We start from the raw sequence: 19,561 nt of genomic DNA, 5'->3' as shown, positions 1-19,561 counted from the left end.
TTGGCGCCGATATTTCCAGGTCAAGCTCCAGACCAACGACGGCGAGAGCTGCGAGTGCGGCAGATTCGCCATCAGGAAGCGATACAGATCCAGGTACATCAAGTGCCCCCTGCCTGATTCCAATAGAAAATGGCAAGAGGGCGGGTTTTACTGGCAAACCTTCCCATAGGCGCTCCAGTCCGGCCCAGTCTATTCCCCTTCTCACCAGAGCCACGAAGCCGACATCAATCATGGAACCTAAGGTACTACCAAGGCAACACGAGGCGAGGTGCCTCTCCGGCGCTGGTTTGATGATGGCGGATGTGATGATGGCCTGCCTGGACACGCGGATCTAGCCGTCATGGCCCGGGCTTAACCGATGTATGAGTACACCAGGGAAACTGATTGTACCCAAAGCTTGACCAGGTTCTTCTAGGACAGATCGCTCTAGGCTACATAGAAAGACAAAGAATCTCCCTGAGGAACTCCGATTCCCGACTCATGTGCTCAACAAGGCGTCTGGCCATAAAGGCGAAGCTCGCCGCACGAGTCGGCGATGAATTCCAGGCCCCCGAAGAGGAGAATCTGGCTTGGCTTGTAGGTGTCAACGGCTCAATCTACCCCGCCATGTTGGTGATGCAGTTCATCGCCCGAAAGCAAACATCTGCCCAGGAGCGAAGGCAGCACGATTGATGTCAGATCCATCTGGATCTCAGTTCCGGCAAGCACGACCCGTGTCTGGCGCGCCACCGTTGGTGTGAATTCCGGGAGGCCCCTCGATAGGGTCCTTCAACTAGCTGGAAAGCCAAGAGGAGAAATAGGAGATAATTTACTCAGGTTCAGGCCCTTGCGCTATGGAGGTAAAATCCTACTCCTGCTCTTATTGTATTGATTGGATGAGGGTACAGAGGACAAGACAAATATCAGGGATCGTATGTATAATGAAGGTATCGATTAGCCCAACCACAAGATTATAAAGGATGCCAGGGCCTAGGGTTAAAGAGTCTAGTCACTTCTAAGGTGGTTGAAGGATCTCCTGGCGGTTTGGCCTCCTTGTCTTGCACAGCAAGGAAGTCGGTTCCTTCCTTCTCTAGGCCTCCCAAGTCAGGTTGATGGCCAAGCCGTATAGCGGCCTAGGGGCCCTCAGCAGTCTGGTGAACAAACTTCTAGGATCTTGAGGCACTCTGGGTCGTGACACCGTCAACCACTAATATATGTAAATCTATTTATATGCTTTATATGAAGATGGTACTACTCCCTCCGTTTCACAACATCAAACCCCTGGTCGTAACTACGAGATGGAGTCAAGTAATATTTGATGGAATCTTACCATACTTGATTCTATTTAAATAGAGAACGACTAATTTATCAATGAGAGCAAGTATGGTTGGATTATATCAAATCGTTTTTTAGTTCGGTACCTCCTAGATATGCATTTGGGATAAATATTGTGAAACCAAGTAATAGGTTTGTCAAAGTACTTTCATGTCATCATATTTTTTGTAACTTTAGTAACAAATGAATAGAGAAGGTAATGGTCGAAGATCCATATTGGTGAACATTTCAATGTCCAAAACAACAAGACTTTTGTAGCATTGGAGTAAGTCACATCAATACTTGAGAATACGCATGCTCTTAGTACGTTGCTCTTTAATAGCATGTCTCAGTATTTGAACAATTTTCTGGCAAAGTGAAAATTTCTGCAAGATTGTGGTACATAATTACTGCCGCTAAAATTTGGAACACTAATCGCTGCACAATTTGGTCACGATAGGCACAAGGCCTCAACACCTAACACATCAAAATACATAAAACTGCTTGCCATTTACTCCTAGAAAGAACTACTGTCATTAGCTCTTGGTCTTGTCTCTTAGCACACCATTAGAAGCTTGAGGGCTACAGCTTGTAGGGATCAGTAGTAACATTAAATTGGATTAAAGTACTAGGTTGATTTCTAGTTATAAGGCGCATAATAGTGAACAAAGGATGCATAGCTCAGCATCTAGTTCATCTAATATTCTGATGTAACCAAGTTCAACCAAGTACCGAACCATATGTTCATCTTAACTAGCCTAGTCCAACGAAGTACTGCACTACTGTTGTTGCAATATATTAATAAACTCGATAAATCTTTAATATTAGGAAAGTGCTCCTCTGTAAACTTTTACAAGTAGTGATCTAAAATGTCTTATAAAAGTTTACGGAGGAAGTACTTTTTTAGATATATCTACATCTACCAGTATCACGTGTGCAATCCTAATACCAAGAAAGATCTTAGGAGAAGTTCAGATTTTACAATTATTGACTATGTGTATCTCAAAATAACTCCCTTCTGTCAATATATGAACAAGGATTAATCCAAAATTAGAACTATTGAGAGGAAATAAAATATACCAGGACTGTTCTTGGTTATAGTTTTGCATGACAACAAATCCCAGGAACAATCATCATTCCTATTAGCTTCGACAAACTCCGCAAACACAAGCTGCGGAAGCCTTTCAGACTCTGTGTGAACATAGAAGTTCATATGGACATATTGCTTTCTGTGGGAAGTACTAGCCTCCTCCTCATCAAAATAACATACGCAGAGACGCTCAGACAATCTGAACTTGACCTTCTATAAAATAGCAAATGTCAATAACAAATCCAGTGCTTCAAATAGTATTTTAGTTTTGTTTTTACTATTGATTATAAGTTCAGAAACTTTTAGTCTTTCTATTCAAATTTCCACCATTAGCTACCTTGTACAGAAACTGAAATTGCGTCATATTGGTGCCTGCAGCAAACCTGTAACCGATGCAGAAACATCAGGAGACAAACCTGCCGGAGAGAGCGACACAGAGGAAGGCGGTGCATATGATGCCGGAGCAGAGTTTACGGGTCTTCAGCTACTCTTTTTGACACCAGATGAACGGATATCCCGTTGGAGGCGTCTATACAAGAAGAGAGCCAACATGTCCTTGGTTTTCTATCATAAGAGTCACCCTGTAAGCATTGCTTTATCTGTTCCTACATGTTTCTTCCTTTATCTGAAAAATATGTTCTGTTCATATCTGTGCTTTTCGCTCACATTCTCCATTTTGATTTCCAACTTATAATCTTTCCATCCGCAGGATCGCTATGAGTTTACACATGTGCGCTTGAACGATGTTTTTGATTTCATCGAGGGCTACTTCGCCTATTTGCACATGAACTTCAAGGCGAGGAACGTTGCCACAGGGTCAGAGCAAATCTTCTTTTCTGAGTTGATGGCAGAAATGGATAATAACGACAATGCCTCCAATGGATATTATCGCGTCAGTGCATGCGACATTGTTGATGATAACTGTGCTGGTAAGCTCCGTTTCTTTTTATCCGCGGGCTTTGATGCCATCATATTGTTTTTATTTTCTTTCCAGAAACTCTGGAATATGCATTGTTCTTGTACTAATTATTATGTTTCTGACCCTTGTGTAATATGCTAAACTAGTTTTGGACTGAAGTAGACCCTTTTTCTGTACCTAACTGTCATGAAAGAATACCATTTCCTTGTAGAGTACCATTGATGGAATGTTTGGCATGACTGGTTGTATTTACTTCTTGGAACCCTAACGCGGTTATTTTTTTCATAGGTGGCCGTAAACAAGAAGTTGAGTGTAAGTACATCCCAGGATATAAGAATGACATAGAAAATTGCTATGTATGTGCTGAGAAAATCAAGCACCCTGTCGGAAGTACATACAAAGGAGGCCATTCTGTTTCGGACTATGGTGTGGAAGAAAATTCTACCGAATGAACCATACAGAACTGCATTGAGGAAGAGTGCCGTAAGAAGATGTGCACACGGCGTCAGATAGTTTCGACGCCAGCTGCATCAGAGCAGAGAACTTTGTTATGTGTACTTGGGTCCGTCTTCCTTGTAATCGTGAAAAAATGAGGCCTTAAACTTTCTTCGAATAGAGAGGTTGCCTCTGGCATCCACATTGATAAAAAAAAGCATATTATGTGATTGCCTCTCTAACAAATTTACAAATTTACATATTTACATATACACATAAATAAATGGAATCAAGTGCGACGAAGTTCATAGTGTACAGTTGGCATATACAATAGTAACACCTTTGTCTCCCAAAAAAATCAAGAAAGAACAAAAACATTGGCAATACCGAAAGAGAAATAAGCCAACATTGTCTTCTGCCAATTAGATATGCATGTGCAGTACTCATTCTCACACTGTTGTCTGTCAATGGCTTCTCACTATCCCATGAACATCTGATGTTCTGTTCCTTGCGACATTATTGTTGGTTAAGGTTATTCCCAGGTGTGTACCTGTCAAAGTATGAATTCGTCATTCGCTGCAAGACTATATGGTATCACAAGCTCTCCAAAAATAGAATGCTCCACTAAAATATAATACTGTAGTACAATGTCGGTGATCACTCACTTGAATGTAATGCTCGTTCTGTTGAGGCCGATCGGAATGTTGCCCTGTAAATTGTTGTTCTGCACAAACCTGTTGAACAAGAATTCAAGTTGTCAGAAATTGCAACAGAGCTCAATTGCAACATAGCTCAATTGCAACATGTATGTCAATTGAGCAGCATCATGACTGGATAATGCAGCAACAGCCTGGCAAAGCATGGACTGCATGTTGAAGCCACTTACAGTTCCTGAAGTCTTGGAAGTTCTCCGAGCGACGGAGGAATCGGCCCTGCCAATTGGTTGTCCTCCAGGTGCCTTCAGGTCAGAAATGCAACCCGGATTAAGTAGTGAAATGGAACAGACAGCATCTTCATTTTGTCGACCAGTAGTAGTATAATTATGAACCTACAAAAATTCATTTTTGCGCAAATAATCATGTAGTATGTTTCTACTTACAGAGATGCCAAATGATGCAGGGAGCTCATAACTGGAATTTGTCCTGTCAGATTGTTCCCCACAAGCCAGCTGCAGCAAAACATTTCTTCAATCAAAACACTCAATCTTTCATTTGGCATGCAGATCTGACATCAGTTTGTGTCAAGAAGCTTACACACTGGAGATTGCAGTCAGATTAGCAATGTGGTCAGATATCGACCCTTCAACACTGAAATTGGTGAGGTTGCTGCAGCAGCAAATGCACAAAGCTCATTCTCCATAGTTGAGAGACTGAAATTGGCAAGAACATACTGATCTTGTTTGCAACTTACAGAGCAGTTACTCGAGCAAGTGCGCCTTGGCTGCAGGAAACACCGGTCCACGAGTTCCCCACGGGCAAGCAAGGATCGCCGCTCCAGTCCGACGGCGGGTTGGCGAAGCCTCTCGCGAGCCCCTCCATGCCGATCACTGCAGCAAATCGTTCATAAAATGCACGAATGGTTTACAGAGTTGTCGTGAGGAAAGGGACTGGATCAGCCATGGCGAATGGAAGGTGCTGCTGCATTGATCGGATCTGTTAGTACTACCATCTCTAGGATGCGTCCTCCCTCCGAGCGGAACAACCATCATGACCTCCGCCGCGTTGATCACCGGCCCGACCGGCGACCCCGGGGCGGGCGTCAGCGTGATCTTGGTCTGCCCGGACAGAGGCCATGCGGCGCCGTACAGCATTGACCCCGCCGTCGAGACATTCAGGCCGGCGAAGAAGGCCTGGCCGTTGACGGCGACGTCGAAGACCCTCCAGCTGAGCGGGCTCGGCGCCCGGTTGTCCTGGAAGTAGAGCGCCAGGTAGTAGCTGGCCTTGGGCAGCGGCGCCGGCGGCCACTGCAGCTCGAGGGTGTCCCCGCGGCTGGCCGTCAGTCCTCGCCGGAACACCTCCTCCGGTGGCTTGTTCCAGAACGCCGCCGGCGCCACGCTCCCCTGGCTCTCCACCACCGGGGCGCCGTCGCTGTACGGCTCCCAGTACCGGTTGAACTCATCCCCTGGCTGGCTGCAGAATGGCGCATTTCGCGTGATCAAGAATTCGTGGATGATCGAACACCTGTGATGCGGATTGCAGCGGAGAACAGAGGCATGGCAGCCATGGTGACCGACTGTTACCTGAGGGCGTCGCCGTGGTGGCCGAAGCTGTGGCGCGCGATGGTGCTGAGGGCGTAGGAGGAGAAGTCGGTGGCGTTGTACACCGAGTCGTCCAGCGGCACCACCTCGAGCGCGGAGATGAAGGGGCTGGACGTGGGCGCGGTGGCCGCGTTCCTGGCCAGGCAGACGCTGACCTGCCGGCCAGTGGCGCGCACGACGGCCTCGAAGTAGGTGGCGCGGCCGCGGGCGTAGTCGGCCGCCGTGTCGACCTCGCTCCACCGCGTGCCCTCGATGATCTGGTCGAACACGGGCGGCCTGTCGCCGCCGTCGAACCCGCCGTAGTAGTACGTGGTGCGGACCAGGTACGTGGCCTTCCTCGCGGCGGGGAGCACGTAGCAGTGCTTCCCGGCGGACGCGTCCGGGAAGTAGCGGAGCGAGGCGAGCATCGGCGGCATCCCGGGCGGCGGGGACGGGACGGCGGCGGCGTTGCCGGCGCGCACGAACGGCCCGTCCGGGACCCATGTCACGTTGCCGGCCACGCGCTCGCCGCGCGCGCCGCAGTTTATCTGGTACCCTGCGGCGAACGAACGAAGGAATGCCGGTGAGGTCCATGAACGGATGCCGATGAGGCTGGAGCAAGAACCTGGGATGATGGCCGGATTACTCCACCTGAGAGAGCGTGGGCGGCGTGGACATGGAGGCCGATGACGAGGAGGGCGGCGAGGACTCGGGAGAGCGGGGCGACCATCGGGGGGAAAGCGCCAACCGCGGGGGCGGCAACTGCGATGAGGGTCGAGGAGCCGGCGACGACTGGACAAGAGCTGTGGGCTGCCGGCTCGCGACCCCTGCGTCGTTTTGCCTCGGCGGGGCGGCAGTTTCTTCAGAGGTTCTCCGTCCAAATAAACAGAATATTTCTCGGTGGTTGGTGGCCCACAAGTTGAGACCCGTTCCGGGTGAGTGCGTCCCACAGCTAGGAGTCTGCTGCCGTGCGACGCAGTGTCCACGCACGATCTGCGCCCAGTTGGCGTCTCCCTGGTGTTTGCTGCTGCTGTGCGTGTGACCGTAACGCTGGGTTTGGGTGTCGTGGAATCGCCATTTGCCGTGAGGGTGAGGGTGAGGCTGCTGGGGTTGATTCGTTGCGTCTGGCGTTCCTCCCTGGACGTGGGTTTTTTGTTCCTTGCTTGTATCGATTCCATGTGTATTTTCCCCTTGCTTTTCTGTGATACGTATATGTGTAGAGGGTGCTCGTCCGATCGTTGGTTCCGTCTCAGGAGCAGGGCGACGTGCTCGCATCAACTGCCCAACGAACCTCCAGTGACCAAGGCAGGCAGGGCGTTCGCCGTGCGCGCGGCAGCCGAATCTCTGTGAAGATACTAGACGCGGATAAGACTTTGCACAGGCAGGCAGGCAGCAGCAGCGGCTCGGCACGCTGTACGCGGCGCGGAGATGTGTCAACACGACCCCCAGGAGGGTTCCATCGGTTCAACTGAACGTGGCAATGATTGGCACCGCAATCTCAGCCCCGCTGCCGCCGGAAACGCCGGACTAGGGCAGATTTTTGGGGCCAATTCAGCCTTGGACCCTCACCGGCCACCACGAACCCACTTTTTCCTCTTCATCCTTCTCCTCTCCTCTACCCATTAGACAAGCGGCCGACATTTGATGAACTAGAGGGAGGGATCCAAATCAGAATGAGGCAGGTCATCAGTAAGAATGCTAGAAACACCGGCATTAGAGAGGTTGCCAGAAATCTAAATCTTATACATATCAAAAGCATCAAATGCATACCCATAAGTTTCAGAAGGGCCACGAACCCTTGAAAGAGCCACGGCCTTGCATGTCTCTATGTCCTTAAAATGTTGAACGGTAAACTTTTGAAATCATGCAAAACAAAAATGTCTTGGCTATCAAAAGCTTTTAAACATTAAAAAAGAAACTAAAGCTGGAATAGCTCAGTTGGCCAGAGCGTGTGGCTGTTAACCACAAGGTCGGAGGTTCAAGCCCTCCTTCTAGCGTTTTTGCTGGTCCAATATTTTACCCCGCAGGAAAAACAGTTGGTCTTATAAGTAAATGATTTTTTCTCCCAATAAGAAACATAACGTTTTTGCTGGTCCAATATTTTACCCCGCAGGAAAAATAGTTGGTCTTATAAGTAAATGATTTTTTCTCCCAATAAGAAACATAACGTTTTTGCTGGTCCAATATTTTACCCCGCAGAAAAAACAGTTGGTCTTATAAGTAAATGATTTTTTCCTCCCAATAAGAAACATAAAAGTTGAAAATAATGTCTAAAGAAACTGTAAATAGTTCTTCAAAGGGCCGTAGTTTCATGAGCCGAACATTCCAAATTATGAGCAGGAGCATACGTAGGACTATATTCTAAATGAACATGAGTTCATCCTGTAGCTGTGCTAATGTCCAGGGAGAGGATAAATAATTTATCAGCAAGAACTTAAAAACAGTTGGTCTTATAAGTAAATGATTTTTTCTCCCAATAAGAAACATAACGTTTTTGCTGGTCCAATATTTTACCCCGCAGAAAAAACAGTTGGTCTTATAAGTAAATGATTTTTTTCTCCCAATAAGAAACATAAAAGTTGAAAATAATGTCTAAAGAAACTGTAAATAGTTCTTCAAAGGGCCGTAGTTTCATGAGCCGAACATTCCAAATTATGAGCAGGAGCATACGTAGGACTGTATTCTAAATGAACATGAGTTCATCCTGTAGCTGTGCTAATGTCCAGGGAGAGGATAAATAATTTATCAGCAAGAACTTAAAAACAGTTGGTCTTATAAGTAAATGATTTTTTCTCCCAATAAGAAACATAACGTTTTTGCTGGTCCAATATTTTACCCCGCAGAAAAAACAGTTGGTCTTATAAGTAAATGATTTTTTCCTCCCAATAAGAAACATAAAAGTTGAAAATAATGTCTAAAGAAACTGTAAATAGTTCTTCAAAGGGCCGTAGTTTCATGAGCCGAACATTCCAAATTATGAGCAGGAGCATACGTAGGACTGTATTCTAAATGAACATGAGTTCATCCTGTAGCTGTGCTAATGTCCAGGGAGAGGATAAATAATTTATCAGCAAGAACTTAAAAACAGTTGGTCTTATAAGTAAATGATTTTTTCTCCCAATAAGAAACATAACGTTTTTGCTGGTCCAATATTTTACCCCGCAGAAAAAACAGTTGGTCTTATAAGTAAATGATTTTTTCCTCCCAATAAGAAACATAAAAGTTGAAAATAATGTCTAAAGAAACTGTAAATAGTTCTTCAAAGGGCCGTAGTTTCATGAGCCGAACATTCCAAATTATGAGCAGGAGCATACGTAGGACTGTATTCTAAATGAACATGAGTTCATCCTGTAGCTGTGCTAATGTCCAGGGAGAGGATAAATAATTTATCAGCAAGAACTTAAAAACAGTTGGTCTTATAAGTAAATGATTTTTTCTCCCAATAAGAAACATAACGTTTTTGCTGGTCCAATATTTTACCCCGCAGAAAAAACAGTTGGTCTTATAAGTAAATGATTTTTTTCTCCCAATAAGAAACATAAAAATTGAAAATAATGTCTAAAGAAACTGTAAATAGTTCTTCAAAGGGCCGTAGTTTCATGAGCCGAACATTCCAAATTATGAGCAGGAGCATACGTAGGACTGTATTCTAAATGAACATGAGTTCATCCTGTAGCTGTGCTAATGTCCAGGGAGAGGATAAATAATTTATCAGCAAGAACTTAAAAACAGTTGGTCTTATAAGTAAATGATTTTTTCTCCCAATAAGAAACATAACGTTTTTGCTGGTCCAATATTTTACCCCGCAGAAAAAACAGTTGGTCTTATAAGTAAATGATTTTTTCCTCCCAATAAGAAACATAAAAGTTGAAAATAATGTCTAAAGAAACTGTAAATAGTTCTTCAAAGGGCCGTAGTTTCATGAGCCGAACATTCCAAATTATGAGCAGTAGCATACGTAGGACTGTATTCTAAATGAACATGAGTTCATCCTGTAGCTGTGCTAATGTCCAGGGAGAGGATAAATAATTTATCAGCAAGAACTTAAAAACAGTTGGTCTTATAAGTAAATGATTTTTTCTCCCAATAAGAAACATAACGTTTTTGCTGGTCCAATATTTTACCCCGCAGAAAAAACAGTTGGTCTTATAAGTAAATGATTTTTTCCTCCCAATAAGAAACATAAAAGTTGAAAATAATGTCTAAAGAAACTGTAAATAGTTCTTCAAAGGGCCGTAGTTTCATGAGCCGAACATTCCAAATTATGAGCAGGAGCATACGTAGGACTGTATTCTAAATGAACATGAGTTCATCCTGTAGCTGTGCTAATGTCCAGGGAGAGGATAAATAATTTATCAGCAAGAACTTAAAAACAGTTGGTCTTATAAGTAAATGATTTTTTCTCCCAATAAGAAACATAACGTTTTTGCTGGTCCAATATTTTACCCCGCAGAAAAAACAGTTGGTCTTATAAGTAAATGATTTTTTTCTCCCAATAAGAAACATAAAAATTGAAAATAATGTCTAAAGAAACTGTAAATAGTTCTTCAAAGGGCCGTAGTTTCATGAGCCGAACATTCCAAATTATGAGCAGGAGCATACGTAGGACTGTATTCTAAATGAACATGAGTTCATCCTGTAGCTGTGATAATGTCCAGGAAGAGGATAAATAATTTATCAGCAAGAACTTAGACCATAAAGTGTTGCCATAAAGTGTCCAGGGAGACCATAAAGTACAGCTAATTGGCTGCCGATCGATTAATTGATCTGTGTTTACTCGTATCTCTGTATGATTGCTCAGTGATCTTGTGGAGCGAATGTGGATCCACGCTGGAAATCATTGATCTTGTGGATATCATTTCGTGATGAAATTTGTCAAAGTTACAAAACATTTGTTGAAGTTTGCCCAGAAGAAATTTAGATTTTTTACTATTCATCCCCGAGCTCGGGGGCGCAGAAGAGGACTTTCACGAGCTTTGGCCTTTTTGAAGAAAGAGAAAGCAACTGCGTGCGACATGACAGCAGCTCGATGTTCACAGAGAACACCGGCCACTCACTCAGCTCGAGGCGCTGAATTCACTGCGAAGCAGTTGAAAGAAGAGAAATGCGAGAGTCTACGCATAAACAACGCAAGTTTGCATCTGACACAACGTCGTATACGTCCGTCGTTACTTGGATCGGCAAAAAGGTGAAACCCCAAAGTCTGCATTCCCCGTCAACTTTACTCGGCTGGGCTAGTGACTTCCAAGCATGCTCGGTTGAGCTCCTGCACAAGCAAGGCGCTCCATCGCGGCGAAGGAAGAATCCAATCAATGGAGAGCAAGCCGGCGACGACGCGGGTGTCCCGCCGGCCGCCGCCGCCGCAGCCACCGGCAGCCACGAGGAGCGCCGTGTGGCTCGTCGTCGGGCTGCTCCTGGCGCTCTGCTTCTTCTCCCTGCCGCTCTTCCTCGCGCTCTCCCCCAACCTCTCGGACGTGTGGCATCTGGGCGTCAGCGTCACCTCGCGCCACGGTACATGACACAACGATCGCATTTTCACACATGACCATGATCATATGGCATATATATGTCCACTCACTCACTCACTCCTTGACGAACGATGGTTTCCTTCAGAGAATGCGACGGCTCAGCCAGAGTCTTCAGCGGCGAGCCGGGACAGGCTGCTCGGCGGGCTCCTGTCGCCGGACATCAGCGAGGGCGCCTGCCTGAGCCGGTACGCGTCGTCCCTCCACCGCCGCAGGGCGTCGCCGCACTCGCCGTCGCCGTACCTGGCGTCCCGGCTGCGCAAGTACGAGGCGCTCCACCGCAAGTGCGGCCCGGGCACGCTCTCCTACAACAAGTCGCTGATGCAGCTGCCCTCCCCGCACAGCATGGGCCTCGTGGAGTGCCGCTACCTCGTGTGGGCGCCCACCTCGGGCCACATCGGCGACCGCGTGCTCTCCATCGCGTCCGCCTTCCTCTACGCGCTGCTCACCCGCCGCGTCCTCCTCCTGCAGCTCGCCGACGACATGGCCGGCCTCTTCTGCGAGCCCTTCCCGGGCGCCACGTGGGAGCTCCCCGCCGGGGGCTTCCTCGCCGACCGCATCAAGGGGCTCCGCCGCGGCAGCGACCGCAGCTACGGGAACTTCATCCGGCCCGCCAACAAGGACAAGAGCGACGGCGAGCCCACCGCCGGCTTGGGGTTGCGGGCGGAGTCGCTGCCGCCGTACGCGTACGTGCACCTGGAGCACGACTACCGGCAGGCGGAGCAGCTCTTCTTCTGCGACGACGACCAGGCCGTCCTCGGCAACGTCAACTGGGTGATCCTGCGCTCCAACCTCTACTTCGCGCCGGGGCTGTTCCTGGTGCCGCGGTTCGAGGAGGAGCTCCGGTGGATGTTCCCGGCGAGCGACACGGCGTTCCACCACGTCGGGAGGTACCTCTTCCACCCGTCCAACGAGGTGTGGCAGCTCATCACGAGCTACTACACGTCGTACATGGGCAGCAGCTTCCAAGAAAAGATCGGGCTGCAGATCACCACCTTCGCCTGGAACCCCGTGCCGTTCGAGGAGTACTTCAAGCAGGTCTCGGCATGCACGACGAGCCAGGAGAAGATCCTGCCGGCGGTCGACACGACCCCGGGCGTCCTCCATGAGGCGGCGGCGTCCAAGGCGGTGCTCGTCAGCTCAGAGCACCCGGAGTACGCCGAGAAGCTCAGGTCCACGTACTACGAGCACGCGACAGTGACCGGGGAGACCGTCAGCGTGCTGCAGCCCGTCGGCGGCGGCGCTGGGAACCTCTCGCGCAACCAGAAGGCGGTGGTGGAGATGTTCCTGCAGAGCTACTGCGACGTGTCGGTGGTGAGCGGCTGGTCCACCGTGGGGTACGTCGGGCACGGGCTCGCCGGGGTGAAGCCGTGGCTGCTGCTGGCGCCGAGGAACCAGACGGCGGCCGACCAGCCCTGTGTGCAGGCGGCGTCCATGGAGCCGTGCTTCCACGCGGCGCCGAGCTACGACTGCAGGGCCAAGAAGAAGGGGGACCTCGGCGCCGTTCTCCGGCACGTCAGGCACTGCGAAGACGTCGGCGATGGCCTCAAACTATTTGACTGATTTTTCAAATGGCCCCATAAATTTACAAGCAGGAAAGGGCTGCAGAGTGATTCAACGGTGTTGTGTGAACTTCTCTTGTTCAACCAAAAATAATAGTGTAGTTGTTTTGCTAAATGTTCTTACTTACTTTAAGCAAAAGGAATATAGACCCAACACATTTCATTTTATTATGGCTTTATAAATTCTCAGACAGCTCTGATGCCTTACTGTTTTTTGGACTTATTAATTTGCATTCTGGGAGCAGTAGAGCCTCTGGAAACCATCAGAGACAGAAATGCTCATGTGAAAGATAACAAATCGTCAAGCTAAATGACGAAAAGAAAACACTGTCAACAGGTTCAGAGGTATGCTTCTTCTGATTCTAACGAAGACAGCTTCATTGACAAAGAGAAAAGATTGCAAGGTTGGTGACAAGCTCAGACCGACGAAATCAGATTTCATTTCTGAACGATAAGTACAATCGGTGTGAAAAAAATTGTGTAACCTACTTGATACATGTACAGAGGGATCATACCATAGGAAATCAGCAAACTACGGAGGTTCACTTCGAATGTGTCTTCTTCCTATTCATGAACATCATCGCTATGGAGCGAGGGAAGAAGGACTTCCGCGCCTTTGGCTCTGCTGCTGCAGTTGTCGCGATGGTGTCGGCTCTACCTAGGCCTCCTCCTTGCGCATGAGAAGCAGACGATCCCGCTGCATCAAAAGAGCATGCACTATCATTCAGAAGGCAGACACCGGGAATCGCGAGATCGGCATCGCCCGCCGTGTAATGTTGGCCATGCTTGGCTCTTCTTTTCCTCAGCTCGTTCTCCATTGTCAACTTGTTGTCTTGTGCTGTGATGACTTTCTCATGCGCGTCCCTCAGCGCCTCCCTCCTTTCATCAATCTGTTTGGTCAGCTGATGCAACTTATCCAAGCTCCTCACCTCTCCCTCCTTGGCCTCCTTGATCTTCTCAACTGCCTCCATAACCCGCTTCTTAGCTCGGTCATCGGCTTCCTTTGCTCTCTTGTTCAACGCATCGTAGTCTTCAAGTGGTACCATCATGCTCTTGTCACTTCCTCGGTTAGCTTGGGGATCTATTTCTCCCTCCTCTTTGTATTCTTGCAGTGCATTTGCTGAGGCCATTGCAATCTCTTCTGATGCTTTAACCGCGAGTATCTCCCTTGAAACTGCTTCTTGCTTCAACTGGACAATGTTGACATCTGCCTTAGCTCGGTCTGCCTCTTCACTAGCCCTTGTAACCTCATCGCAGGCCAACCGAGCCTTCGCCTTTGCTAGTTGTGTTTCTTGAGTAGCCTTCTGTAGCTCTATGGGCATTTTAGCCGCTTCTGTTCTCTCCTGTACAACGCTGAGTTCACGCATCGTCTTTCTCAGTTCTTCCTGGAGAGACGAGACAGAAACTGTTGCATGATGCACTTTATCTTTCAATGCTGTGAGGTCTGCCTTCTCCTTCTCTAGATCAGCTCGTAATGCAGCAGCAGTATTCCACAGCCCTTTCACCTCATCCTTGTCCGTTTCGATGTTTGTCCTCATATCGTCAAGCTCTTTCCTGGTCTTTGCCAGCTTCATCTGGACACTAACCATGGATCGCACTTTCTCTCCAACCTCGCTTTCCTTCTCAGGCAGTATCCCTTCCATATAAGCAGTAAAGTCACTTTGCAGATTTGCCAGCAACGCAGAAGCAGCTTCTAGCTTAGACTCAAGATCTTTATTGGCCGAGATCTCGCCATTCAGCTTTTGAATCTCCTCCTCAGCTTGCTTCAACTCATTCTGCGAATCCAGCTTTTCTTGCTCATACGCCAAAGCCACATTTATTCTTCGCTCCTCTGCTATAATGTGGGTAGCGTGCGAAGAGGTAAGTGACTCTTTCAGTGAGATGAGCTCAAGGGTAAGGTCCTCCACGATCTTCTCAATCTCCTGAGACGCGGCAGTGGATTCATGTGCTCTAATCTCAGCATTCTCCCTATGTGTAATTAAAGCTGTGTGTTCCTTCTCAAGCTGCTCTAGCTCCTCTTTAACTGACTGCAAGTCTGCTAAGGCAGTCGCGTAGCGTTCTTTGGCAAGAACAATCTCTGCCTTCACTGCAGCACTCTCTTTGCGAGCAATACCCTGTTGTATCTCTTTGTATCGTATCTCAGCGAGCTCTGCATCTTGCTGTGCTTGCAATGCTCCAGTTTGTGCTTTCTCCAGGCTTAATTTCAGCCCTTCTATGATCCGCCTGGTGCTACACAGCTCCTGCAGAACTTTGCTTTTCTCAACTTCTTCAGCTATGAATCTTCTCTGGTACTCGGGGCCTTCTTCCCGCACCTTGTCAAGTTTGAGTTGAACATTTTTACGCCTCTGAAAAAGGTATTAAAATCATAAGCTTGTAGAGCCAAGACAAGGCAATAAGAAGTACAATAAACATTTGAGAAAAAGAGCCATCACCTCTTTCCAGTCAAGAATCCCTCCAAATTTGCTAACAGCATCTTTAACAGATTCAATCGGTGCTGCAGTTTCAACAAGAACTCTATTATCTAGAGCCTGAATGAAACGTTCGGCGATCTCCGCTGCCTTAAAAATGTTTCTTTCAGCTGAGTTATGGCGACTAATTTGTTGTTGTTCCTTCCCTTCAAGCTGGTCATGACAATTTTCCTCTACTTTGTTTGCACGACATTCATTAATTGTAAGGGAACCTATATCTTCACTGAAATTTCTATTGTGACCATTCCCCTTAGATTGGTTGTGGCAAATCTCCTCCCCATTCACACGTATATTATTAATTGTAAGCGAACTTAAATCTTCACTTAAATGTCTGTTATGACCATCTGGGGAACTTTCAGTAAAAACAACAGAAACAAGAGGCTTTGAATCAGTCAAGTTTTCCAGTGAGCCGGCAGTGTCTGGAACAACAGCTACTTGATGTACCCCTTTAACATTCAGTTCCTCCTCTTGCTGCACCCCTTTGACATTCAGTTCCTCCACTTTCTGCGCTCCTTCAACATTCAGTTCCTCCATCCCACGGCATGCAGGAATTACGCGATGGTGAGTTCAAATAATTATCATGGATAGCATTACTATTGGGTACCTGAAAAGTAACTAGCAAGTTAATAAATGAAACATTATGCTGATATATGTTCAGGAATCATGACTACCAAAATTATATGAGGTAGGTTAGCATTGCTTGACTGGCAACCAGAAAGGATGCATACACTTATAAATCTTAATAATTTCGTATGAGTTCAGCACTTCTCATATATCAAGTCAATTTATGTCAACTTTCATAAGAGGACAAGAGCAGTAGAGCTCTACCAGAAAACTCCATGCGCACTTTTAGTATTTACATCAATAGAATTAATCAAATATATATATATATATATATATATATATATATTTGATGGCAGAGCGTCTGCCCAATTCTTATTTGTGTTGTTAGTTGGCCCTTTGTGCTGGCAAAAATACACGTCTAGTCAAGTTGCTAGGTGAACTGCGTGCTGGCCATCTGATCTCCAAGCAGACGAGATAAGCTATGCATCTCGATGAACTCAGGATAAGGCACTTATATTTTGCAAATACTTTAGTTTCTAAGACGATAGCCACCATGACCTTTTGAGGGCTACTCTGGCTTATCTAAGCTTGTGCATTCACTTACATAAGATTGTGTAATACCAGGTAAAGAGCTTATAGTTTGAAAAGCATCAACCTGTACAATGTAATATCGTGTGCAATCCTCATCTATCATTTCACATTCTTCCTTACACTTAAAATTGTTGCCGAGATTGTTAATTTTGTTTGAAAAGGACTAACCAGGGGTCCTAGGCCGAGTGTTTGACAAAAAACTACCACTTTAGGGGTCGTCGTCCCACAGAACTACCACTTTTTAAAAAGTGGTCGAAAACTACCAAAAAATCTTAATTTTGTGACTAAAAACTACCAGTTTCAGGTAATAGACAGTTTAAACGATTTAAACATGTTGACCGTTCAGTTGACCGTTATTACAGGTGGGACCCACACGTTATTCTTCTTCCTCCTCTCTCTATCTTTCTTTGGCATTTTCACAAACAGCTTCTGTGCATGGGAGGAAAGGAGGTCAAACTCCGGTGACACGCCCGCCGGGGAGACGCCCCTGCTGCACGCTGTGGTCGCCAGATCCTTGCTGCCCGGCGAGGCGTCCTCCACGTCGTCGTCATCCTGGTTGCCACCGAAGGCAGGCTCTCCCTCCCCCGGAATCAGGACCACCGTCGCGGCGAGCCCTTGCTGCCGGAAGCTAGTCCGTCGGGGCTGGCGGCGAGCAGGTTGAGCAGCTCGTCGCCGACCAGATCCGCTGCCTCGCGTCCGCCGCCTCGCCGGAGTTCCCTTCGGTCGCCCCTCATCTCCGCCTCCCGTCGCTGGTGCCTAGCGCCGTCGCCCGCTTGTCTTGGTGCGCGAGACAGCCCATGCCCCTGCGCCTGGAGAGCTATCGCGTGTGGGCACTGGGCGGCGGCGGCAAGTCATCGGACTCGCGTCCTTGGCAGCCGGTCCGGGCGCGTCCGCTACAGGCCGGTGGCGCGCCTGCTTCTTGGGAGCCTTGGGCGCGTCCGTGACAGAGACGGGAGCAGGCGTCGGACCCCGGGAGTCCATCGGCGGCGAGACGGGGGGACGGGTCCGGCGGCGAGACGGGGGACAGGTCCGGCGGCGTCGATCTGCAGCGCGGGTGGGGGTGAGAGGTGGGAGGCGACGGCTGCGGGTGGGCCAGTCTCCCCTGGCATTGACTTTTCAGCCACATTAGCCCTGACGGGTGGGCCAGTTTTGTCAGTTTTCTGTTTAAATCGTCTAAAACGATCATCAAGTGAAACTGGTAGTTTTTAGTCACAAAATTAAGAATTTTTGATAGTTTTCGATCACTTTTTAAAAAATGGTAGTTCTGTGGAACGACGACCCTTAAAGTGGTAGTTTTTTGTCAAACACTCGTCCTAGGCCCAACTGAACAATTCCCATTAGGCCAGTGAAACGGCCAAAGTTAACAACAAAAAAGAGCAATTATAGCACAAAAAGGCAAGATTGTTAACTTCGCATGGGTCTTGCAACGATTTGACAGTTTCCAGCAAGAGAAAGCCCCACTCTATCCAGGTGAACTGCACAAATACATGGAATTTGTGCCCGGATTGAACAAATGCAGATCATGTTGTAACAGAAAACTACAACGAGCAAACAAATCAAGCTAATAGAAAGGCAGGACATGGAGAAAATTGCAATACCTCACATGAATCCCTTCTCCTTCCTCCCCATCTTGCCAAGAAGCTCCTCGATGGATGGGGAAAGGAGACGATTTGGGACTGGAATCGGGGCTGGGGGAGTCGGGCGGAGAAAGAGAGGGGGATGGTGAGGAGGCAATGCCGCGCGCCAAGCATGGAGGCCCCCGAATCCACCAAAAGATAAGCGTTCGCCTATTCTTGGGGTTCCACAATTTAACCATGCGAATATGGGCAGGAGGCTGCCTTGTTCGCCCGCTTGTTCCATGCTCGAACTCCACCACAAGCCTAACCCCATGTGCGGAGCGAACGGAGACCTTGAGATGCGCCGCCGCTTCCCAGGCCTTCGCCGCCGTCGCACCCCCCCCCCCCCCCCCCCCCCCTACAACATTAATCCCTCCTGTGCTCTCCGCCGCTGCTGATACTGCCCCCCGCCGCCGCACCTGCTGCCGATGGGTGTAGTGGCGTCTGTGCTCGGCATCGGCGCCGATAGCGTCGGCGAGGAGATTTGATGGGTGGACGGGGAGAGTGCGGCTTTAAGAAGTGCAACATCGGGCGAGGCAGCAGGCCGGCGTCGTGGGACGGCATGAGAAACATCGGCGGCGGCGGCGGCGGCCCTCGCTCCCTTCTTCGCGATTGGGCGATGTGGGGGAAAAACAGGACATGGAGTCGAGACGCTTAAGGTCCACACTGTTTTTTCTTTTGGCAACATAGCCAAAAATATACTTCTACCACTCCAAATATGTCTATATATTCCTAAAAATATTTGTCTTTTTAGATATTTTAACAAATGACTACACACGGAACAAAACAAAACGAGAGAATCTACACTCTAAAATATGTCTATATAAATCTGTATGTGGTAGTCCATTTGAAAACTCTAGAAAGATTTATATTTAAGGACATAGGGAGTAATTAATTAGGGTGAGCTGATAATGTGAATTTAGTTGGCCTTTTAAAAAGGATTGAATAAATAAAAAAGTTATTTCCATTTTGTTAAGTTATTTCTAAATCCATCAAAATTTACACCCTCAATATTGTTTTTTTTTAAACGAAGGCACAAGCTTCACCCTCAGTACCCATATAAGTCAGGGCTAGGCTAGTCGATAAGAGAAGAGCCATATAGTTAATACTTAATCTCTCCATCGTTATTGTACAACCATATACTCAGTCAATACATGCGAGAAAGAAGTAGGGTTTTATCTCCACCGTGAGGGCTTGAACCTAGGTAAATCTTCTCATGTTCCCTCTATGCTCTACTCGCCTAGCCATAATACCATAGGGAA

The 19,561-nt window shown here is 47.7% G+C and overlaps 3 protein-coding genes and 1 non-coding gene across 4 annotated transcripts; 2 read left to right on the top strand and 2 right to left on the bottom strand.

Annotated features, from left to right (window-relative positions):
• Nucleotides 1-3,999: 3,999 nt before the first annotated feature.
• On the bottom strand, nucleotides 4,000-6,913 carry LOC123107154 (probable LRR receptor-like serine/threonine-protein kinase At1g67720). The gene is made up of 9 exons (XM_044529158.1): nucleotides 6,625-6,913; nucleotides 5,977-6,529; nucleotides 5,403-5,866; nucleotides 5,148-5,283; nucleotides 4,991-5,062; nucleotides 4,837-4,905; nucleotides 4,624-4,695; nucleotides 4,403-4,471; nucleotides 4,000-4,287 (listed from the first exon to the last, which is right to left on the bottom strand). The coding sequence occupies exons 1-9, from the start codon at nucleotides 6,701-6,703 to the stop codon at nucleotides 4,254-4,256; spliced, it is 1,548 nt and encodes a 515-aa protein (XP_044385093.1). The 5' UTR covers nucleotides 6,704-6,913; the 3' UTR covers nucleotides 4,000-4,253.
• Nucleotides 6,914-7,896: 983 nt separating this feature from the next.
• TRNAN-GUU (transfer RNA asparagine (anticodon GUU)) lies at nucleotides 7,897-7,970 on the top strand. Its single transcript has one exon. It is a non-coding gene; the product is annotated as a tRNA-Asn (tRNA).
• A 3,243-nt stretch (nucleotides 7,971-11,213) lies between these two features.
• Nucleotides 11,214-13,246, top strand: LOC123107153 (galactoside 2-alpha-L-fucosyltransferase-like). The gene is made up of 2 exons (XM_044529157.1): nucleotides 11,214-11,484; nucleotides 11,587-13,246. The coding sequence occupies exons 1-2, from the start codon at nucleotides 11,286-11,288 to the stop codon at nucleotides 13,059-13,061; spliced, it is 1,674 nt and encodes a 557-aa protein (XP_044385092.1). The 5' UTR covers nucleotides 11,214-11,285; the 3' UTR covers nucleotides 13,062-13,246.
• Nucleotides 13,247-13,452: 206 nt separating this feature from the next.
• Nucleotides 13,453-18,628, bottom strand: LOC123103968 (protein WEAK CHLOROPLAST MOVEMENT UNDER BLUE LIGHT 1). Its single transcript, XM_044525674.1, has 3 exons — nucleotides 18,282-18,628; nucleotides 15,493-16,132; nucleotides 13,453-15,405 (listed from the first exon to the last, which is right to left on the bottom strand). The coding sequence occupies exons 2-3, from the start codon at nucleotides 16,060-16,062 to the stop codon at nucleotides 13,603-13,605; spliced, it is 2,373 nt and encodes a 790-aa protein (XP_044381609.1). The 5' UTR covers nucleotides 16,063-16,132; nucleotides 18,282-18,628; the 3' UTR covers nucleotides 13,453-13,602.
• Nucleotides 18,629-19,561: the final 933 nt, after the last annotated feature.

This window comes from Triticum aestivum, chromosome 5A (genome assembly GCF_018294505.1).
Source record: "Triticum aestivum cultivar Chinese Spring chromosome 5A, IWGSC CS RefSeq v2.1, whole genome shotgun sequence".
In the NCBI taxonomy this organism is placed as follows: domain Eukaryota; kingdom Viridiplantae; phylum Streptophyta; class Magnoliopsida; order Poales; family Poaceae; genus Triticum; species Triticum aestivum.
Note: the sequence above shows the minus strand (reverse complement) of the source record. Positions and strands in the feature narration are given on the sequence as shown.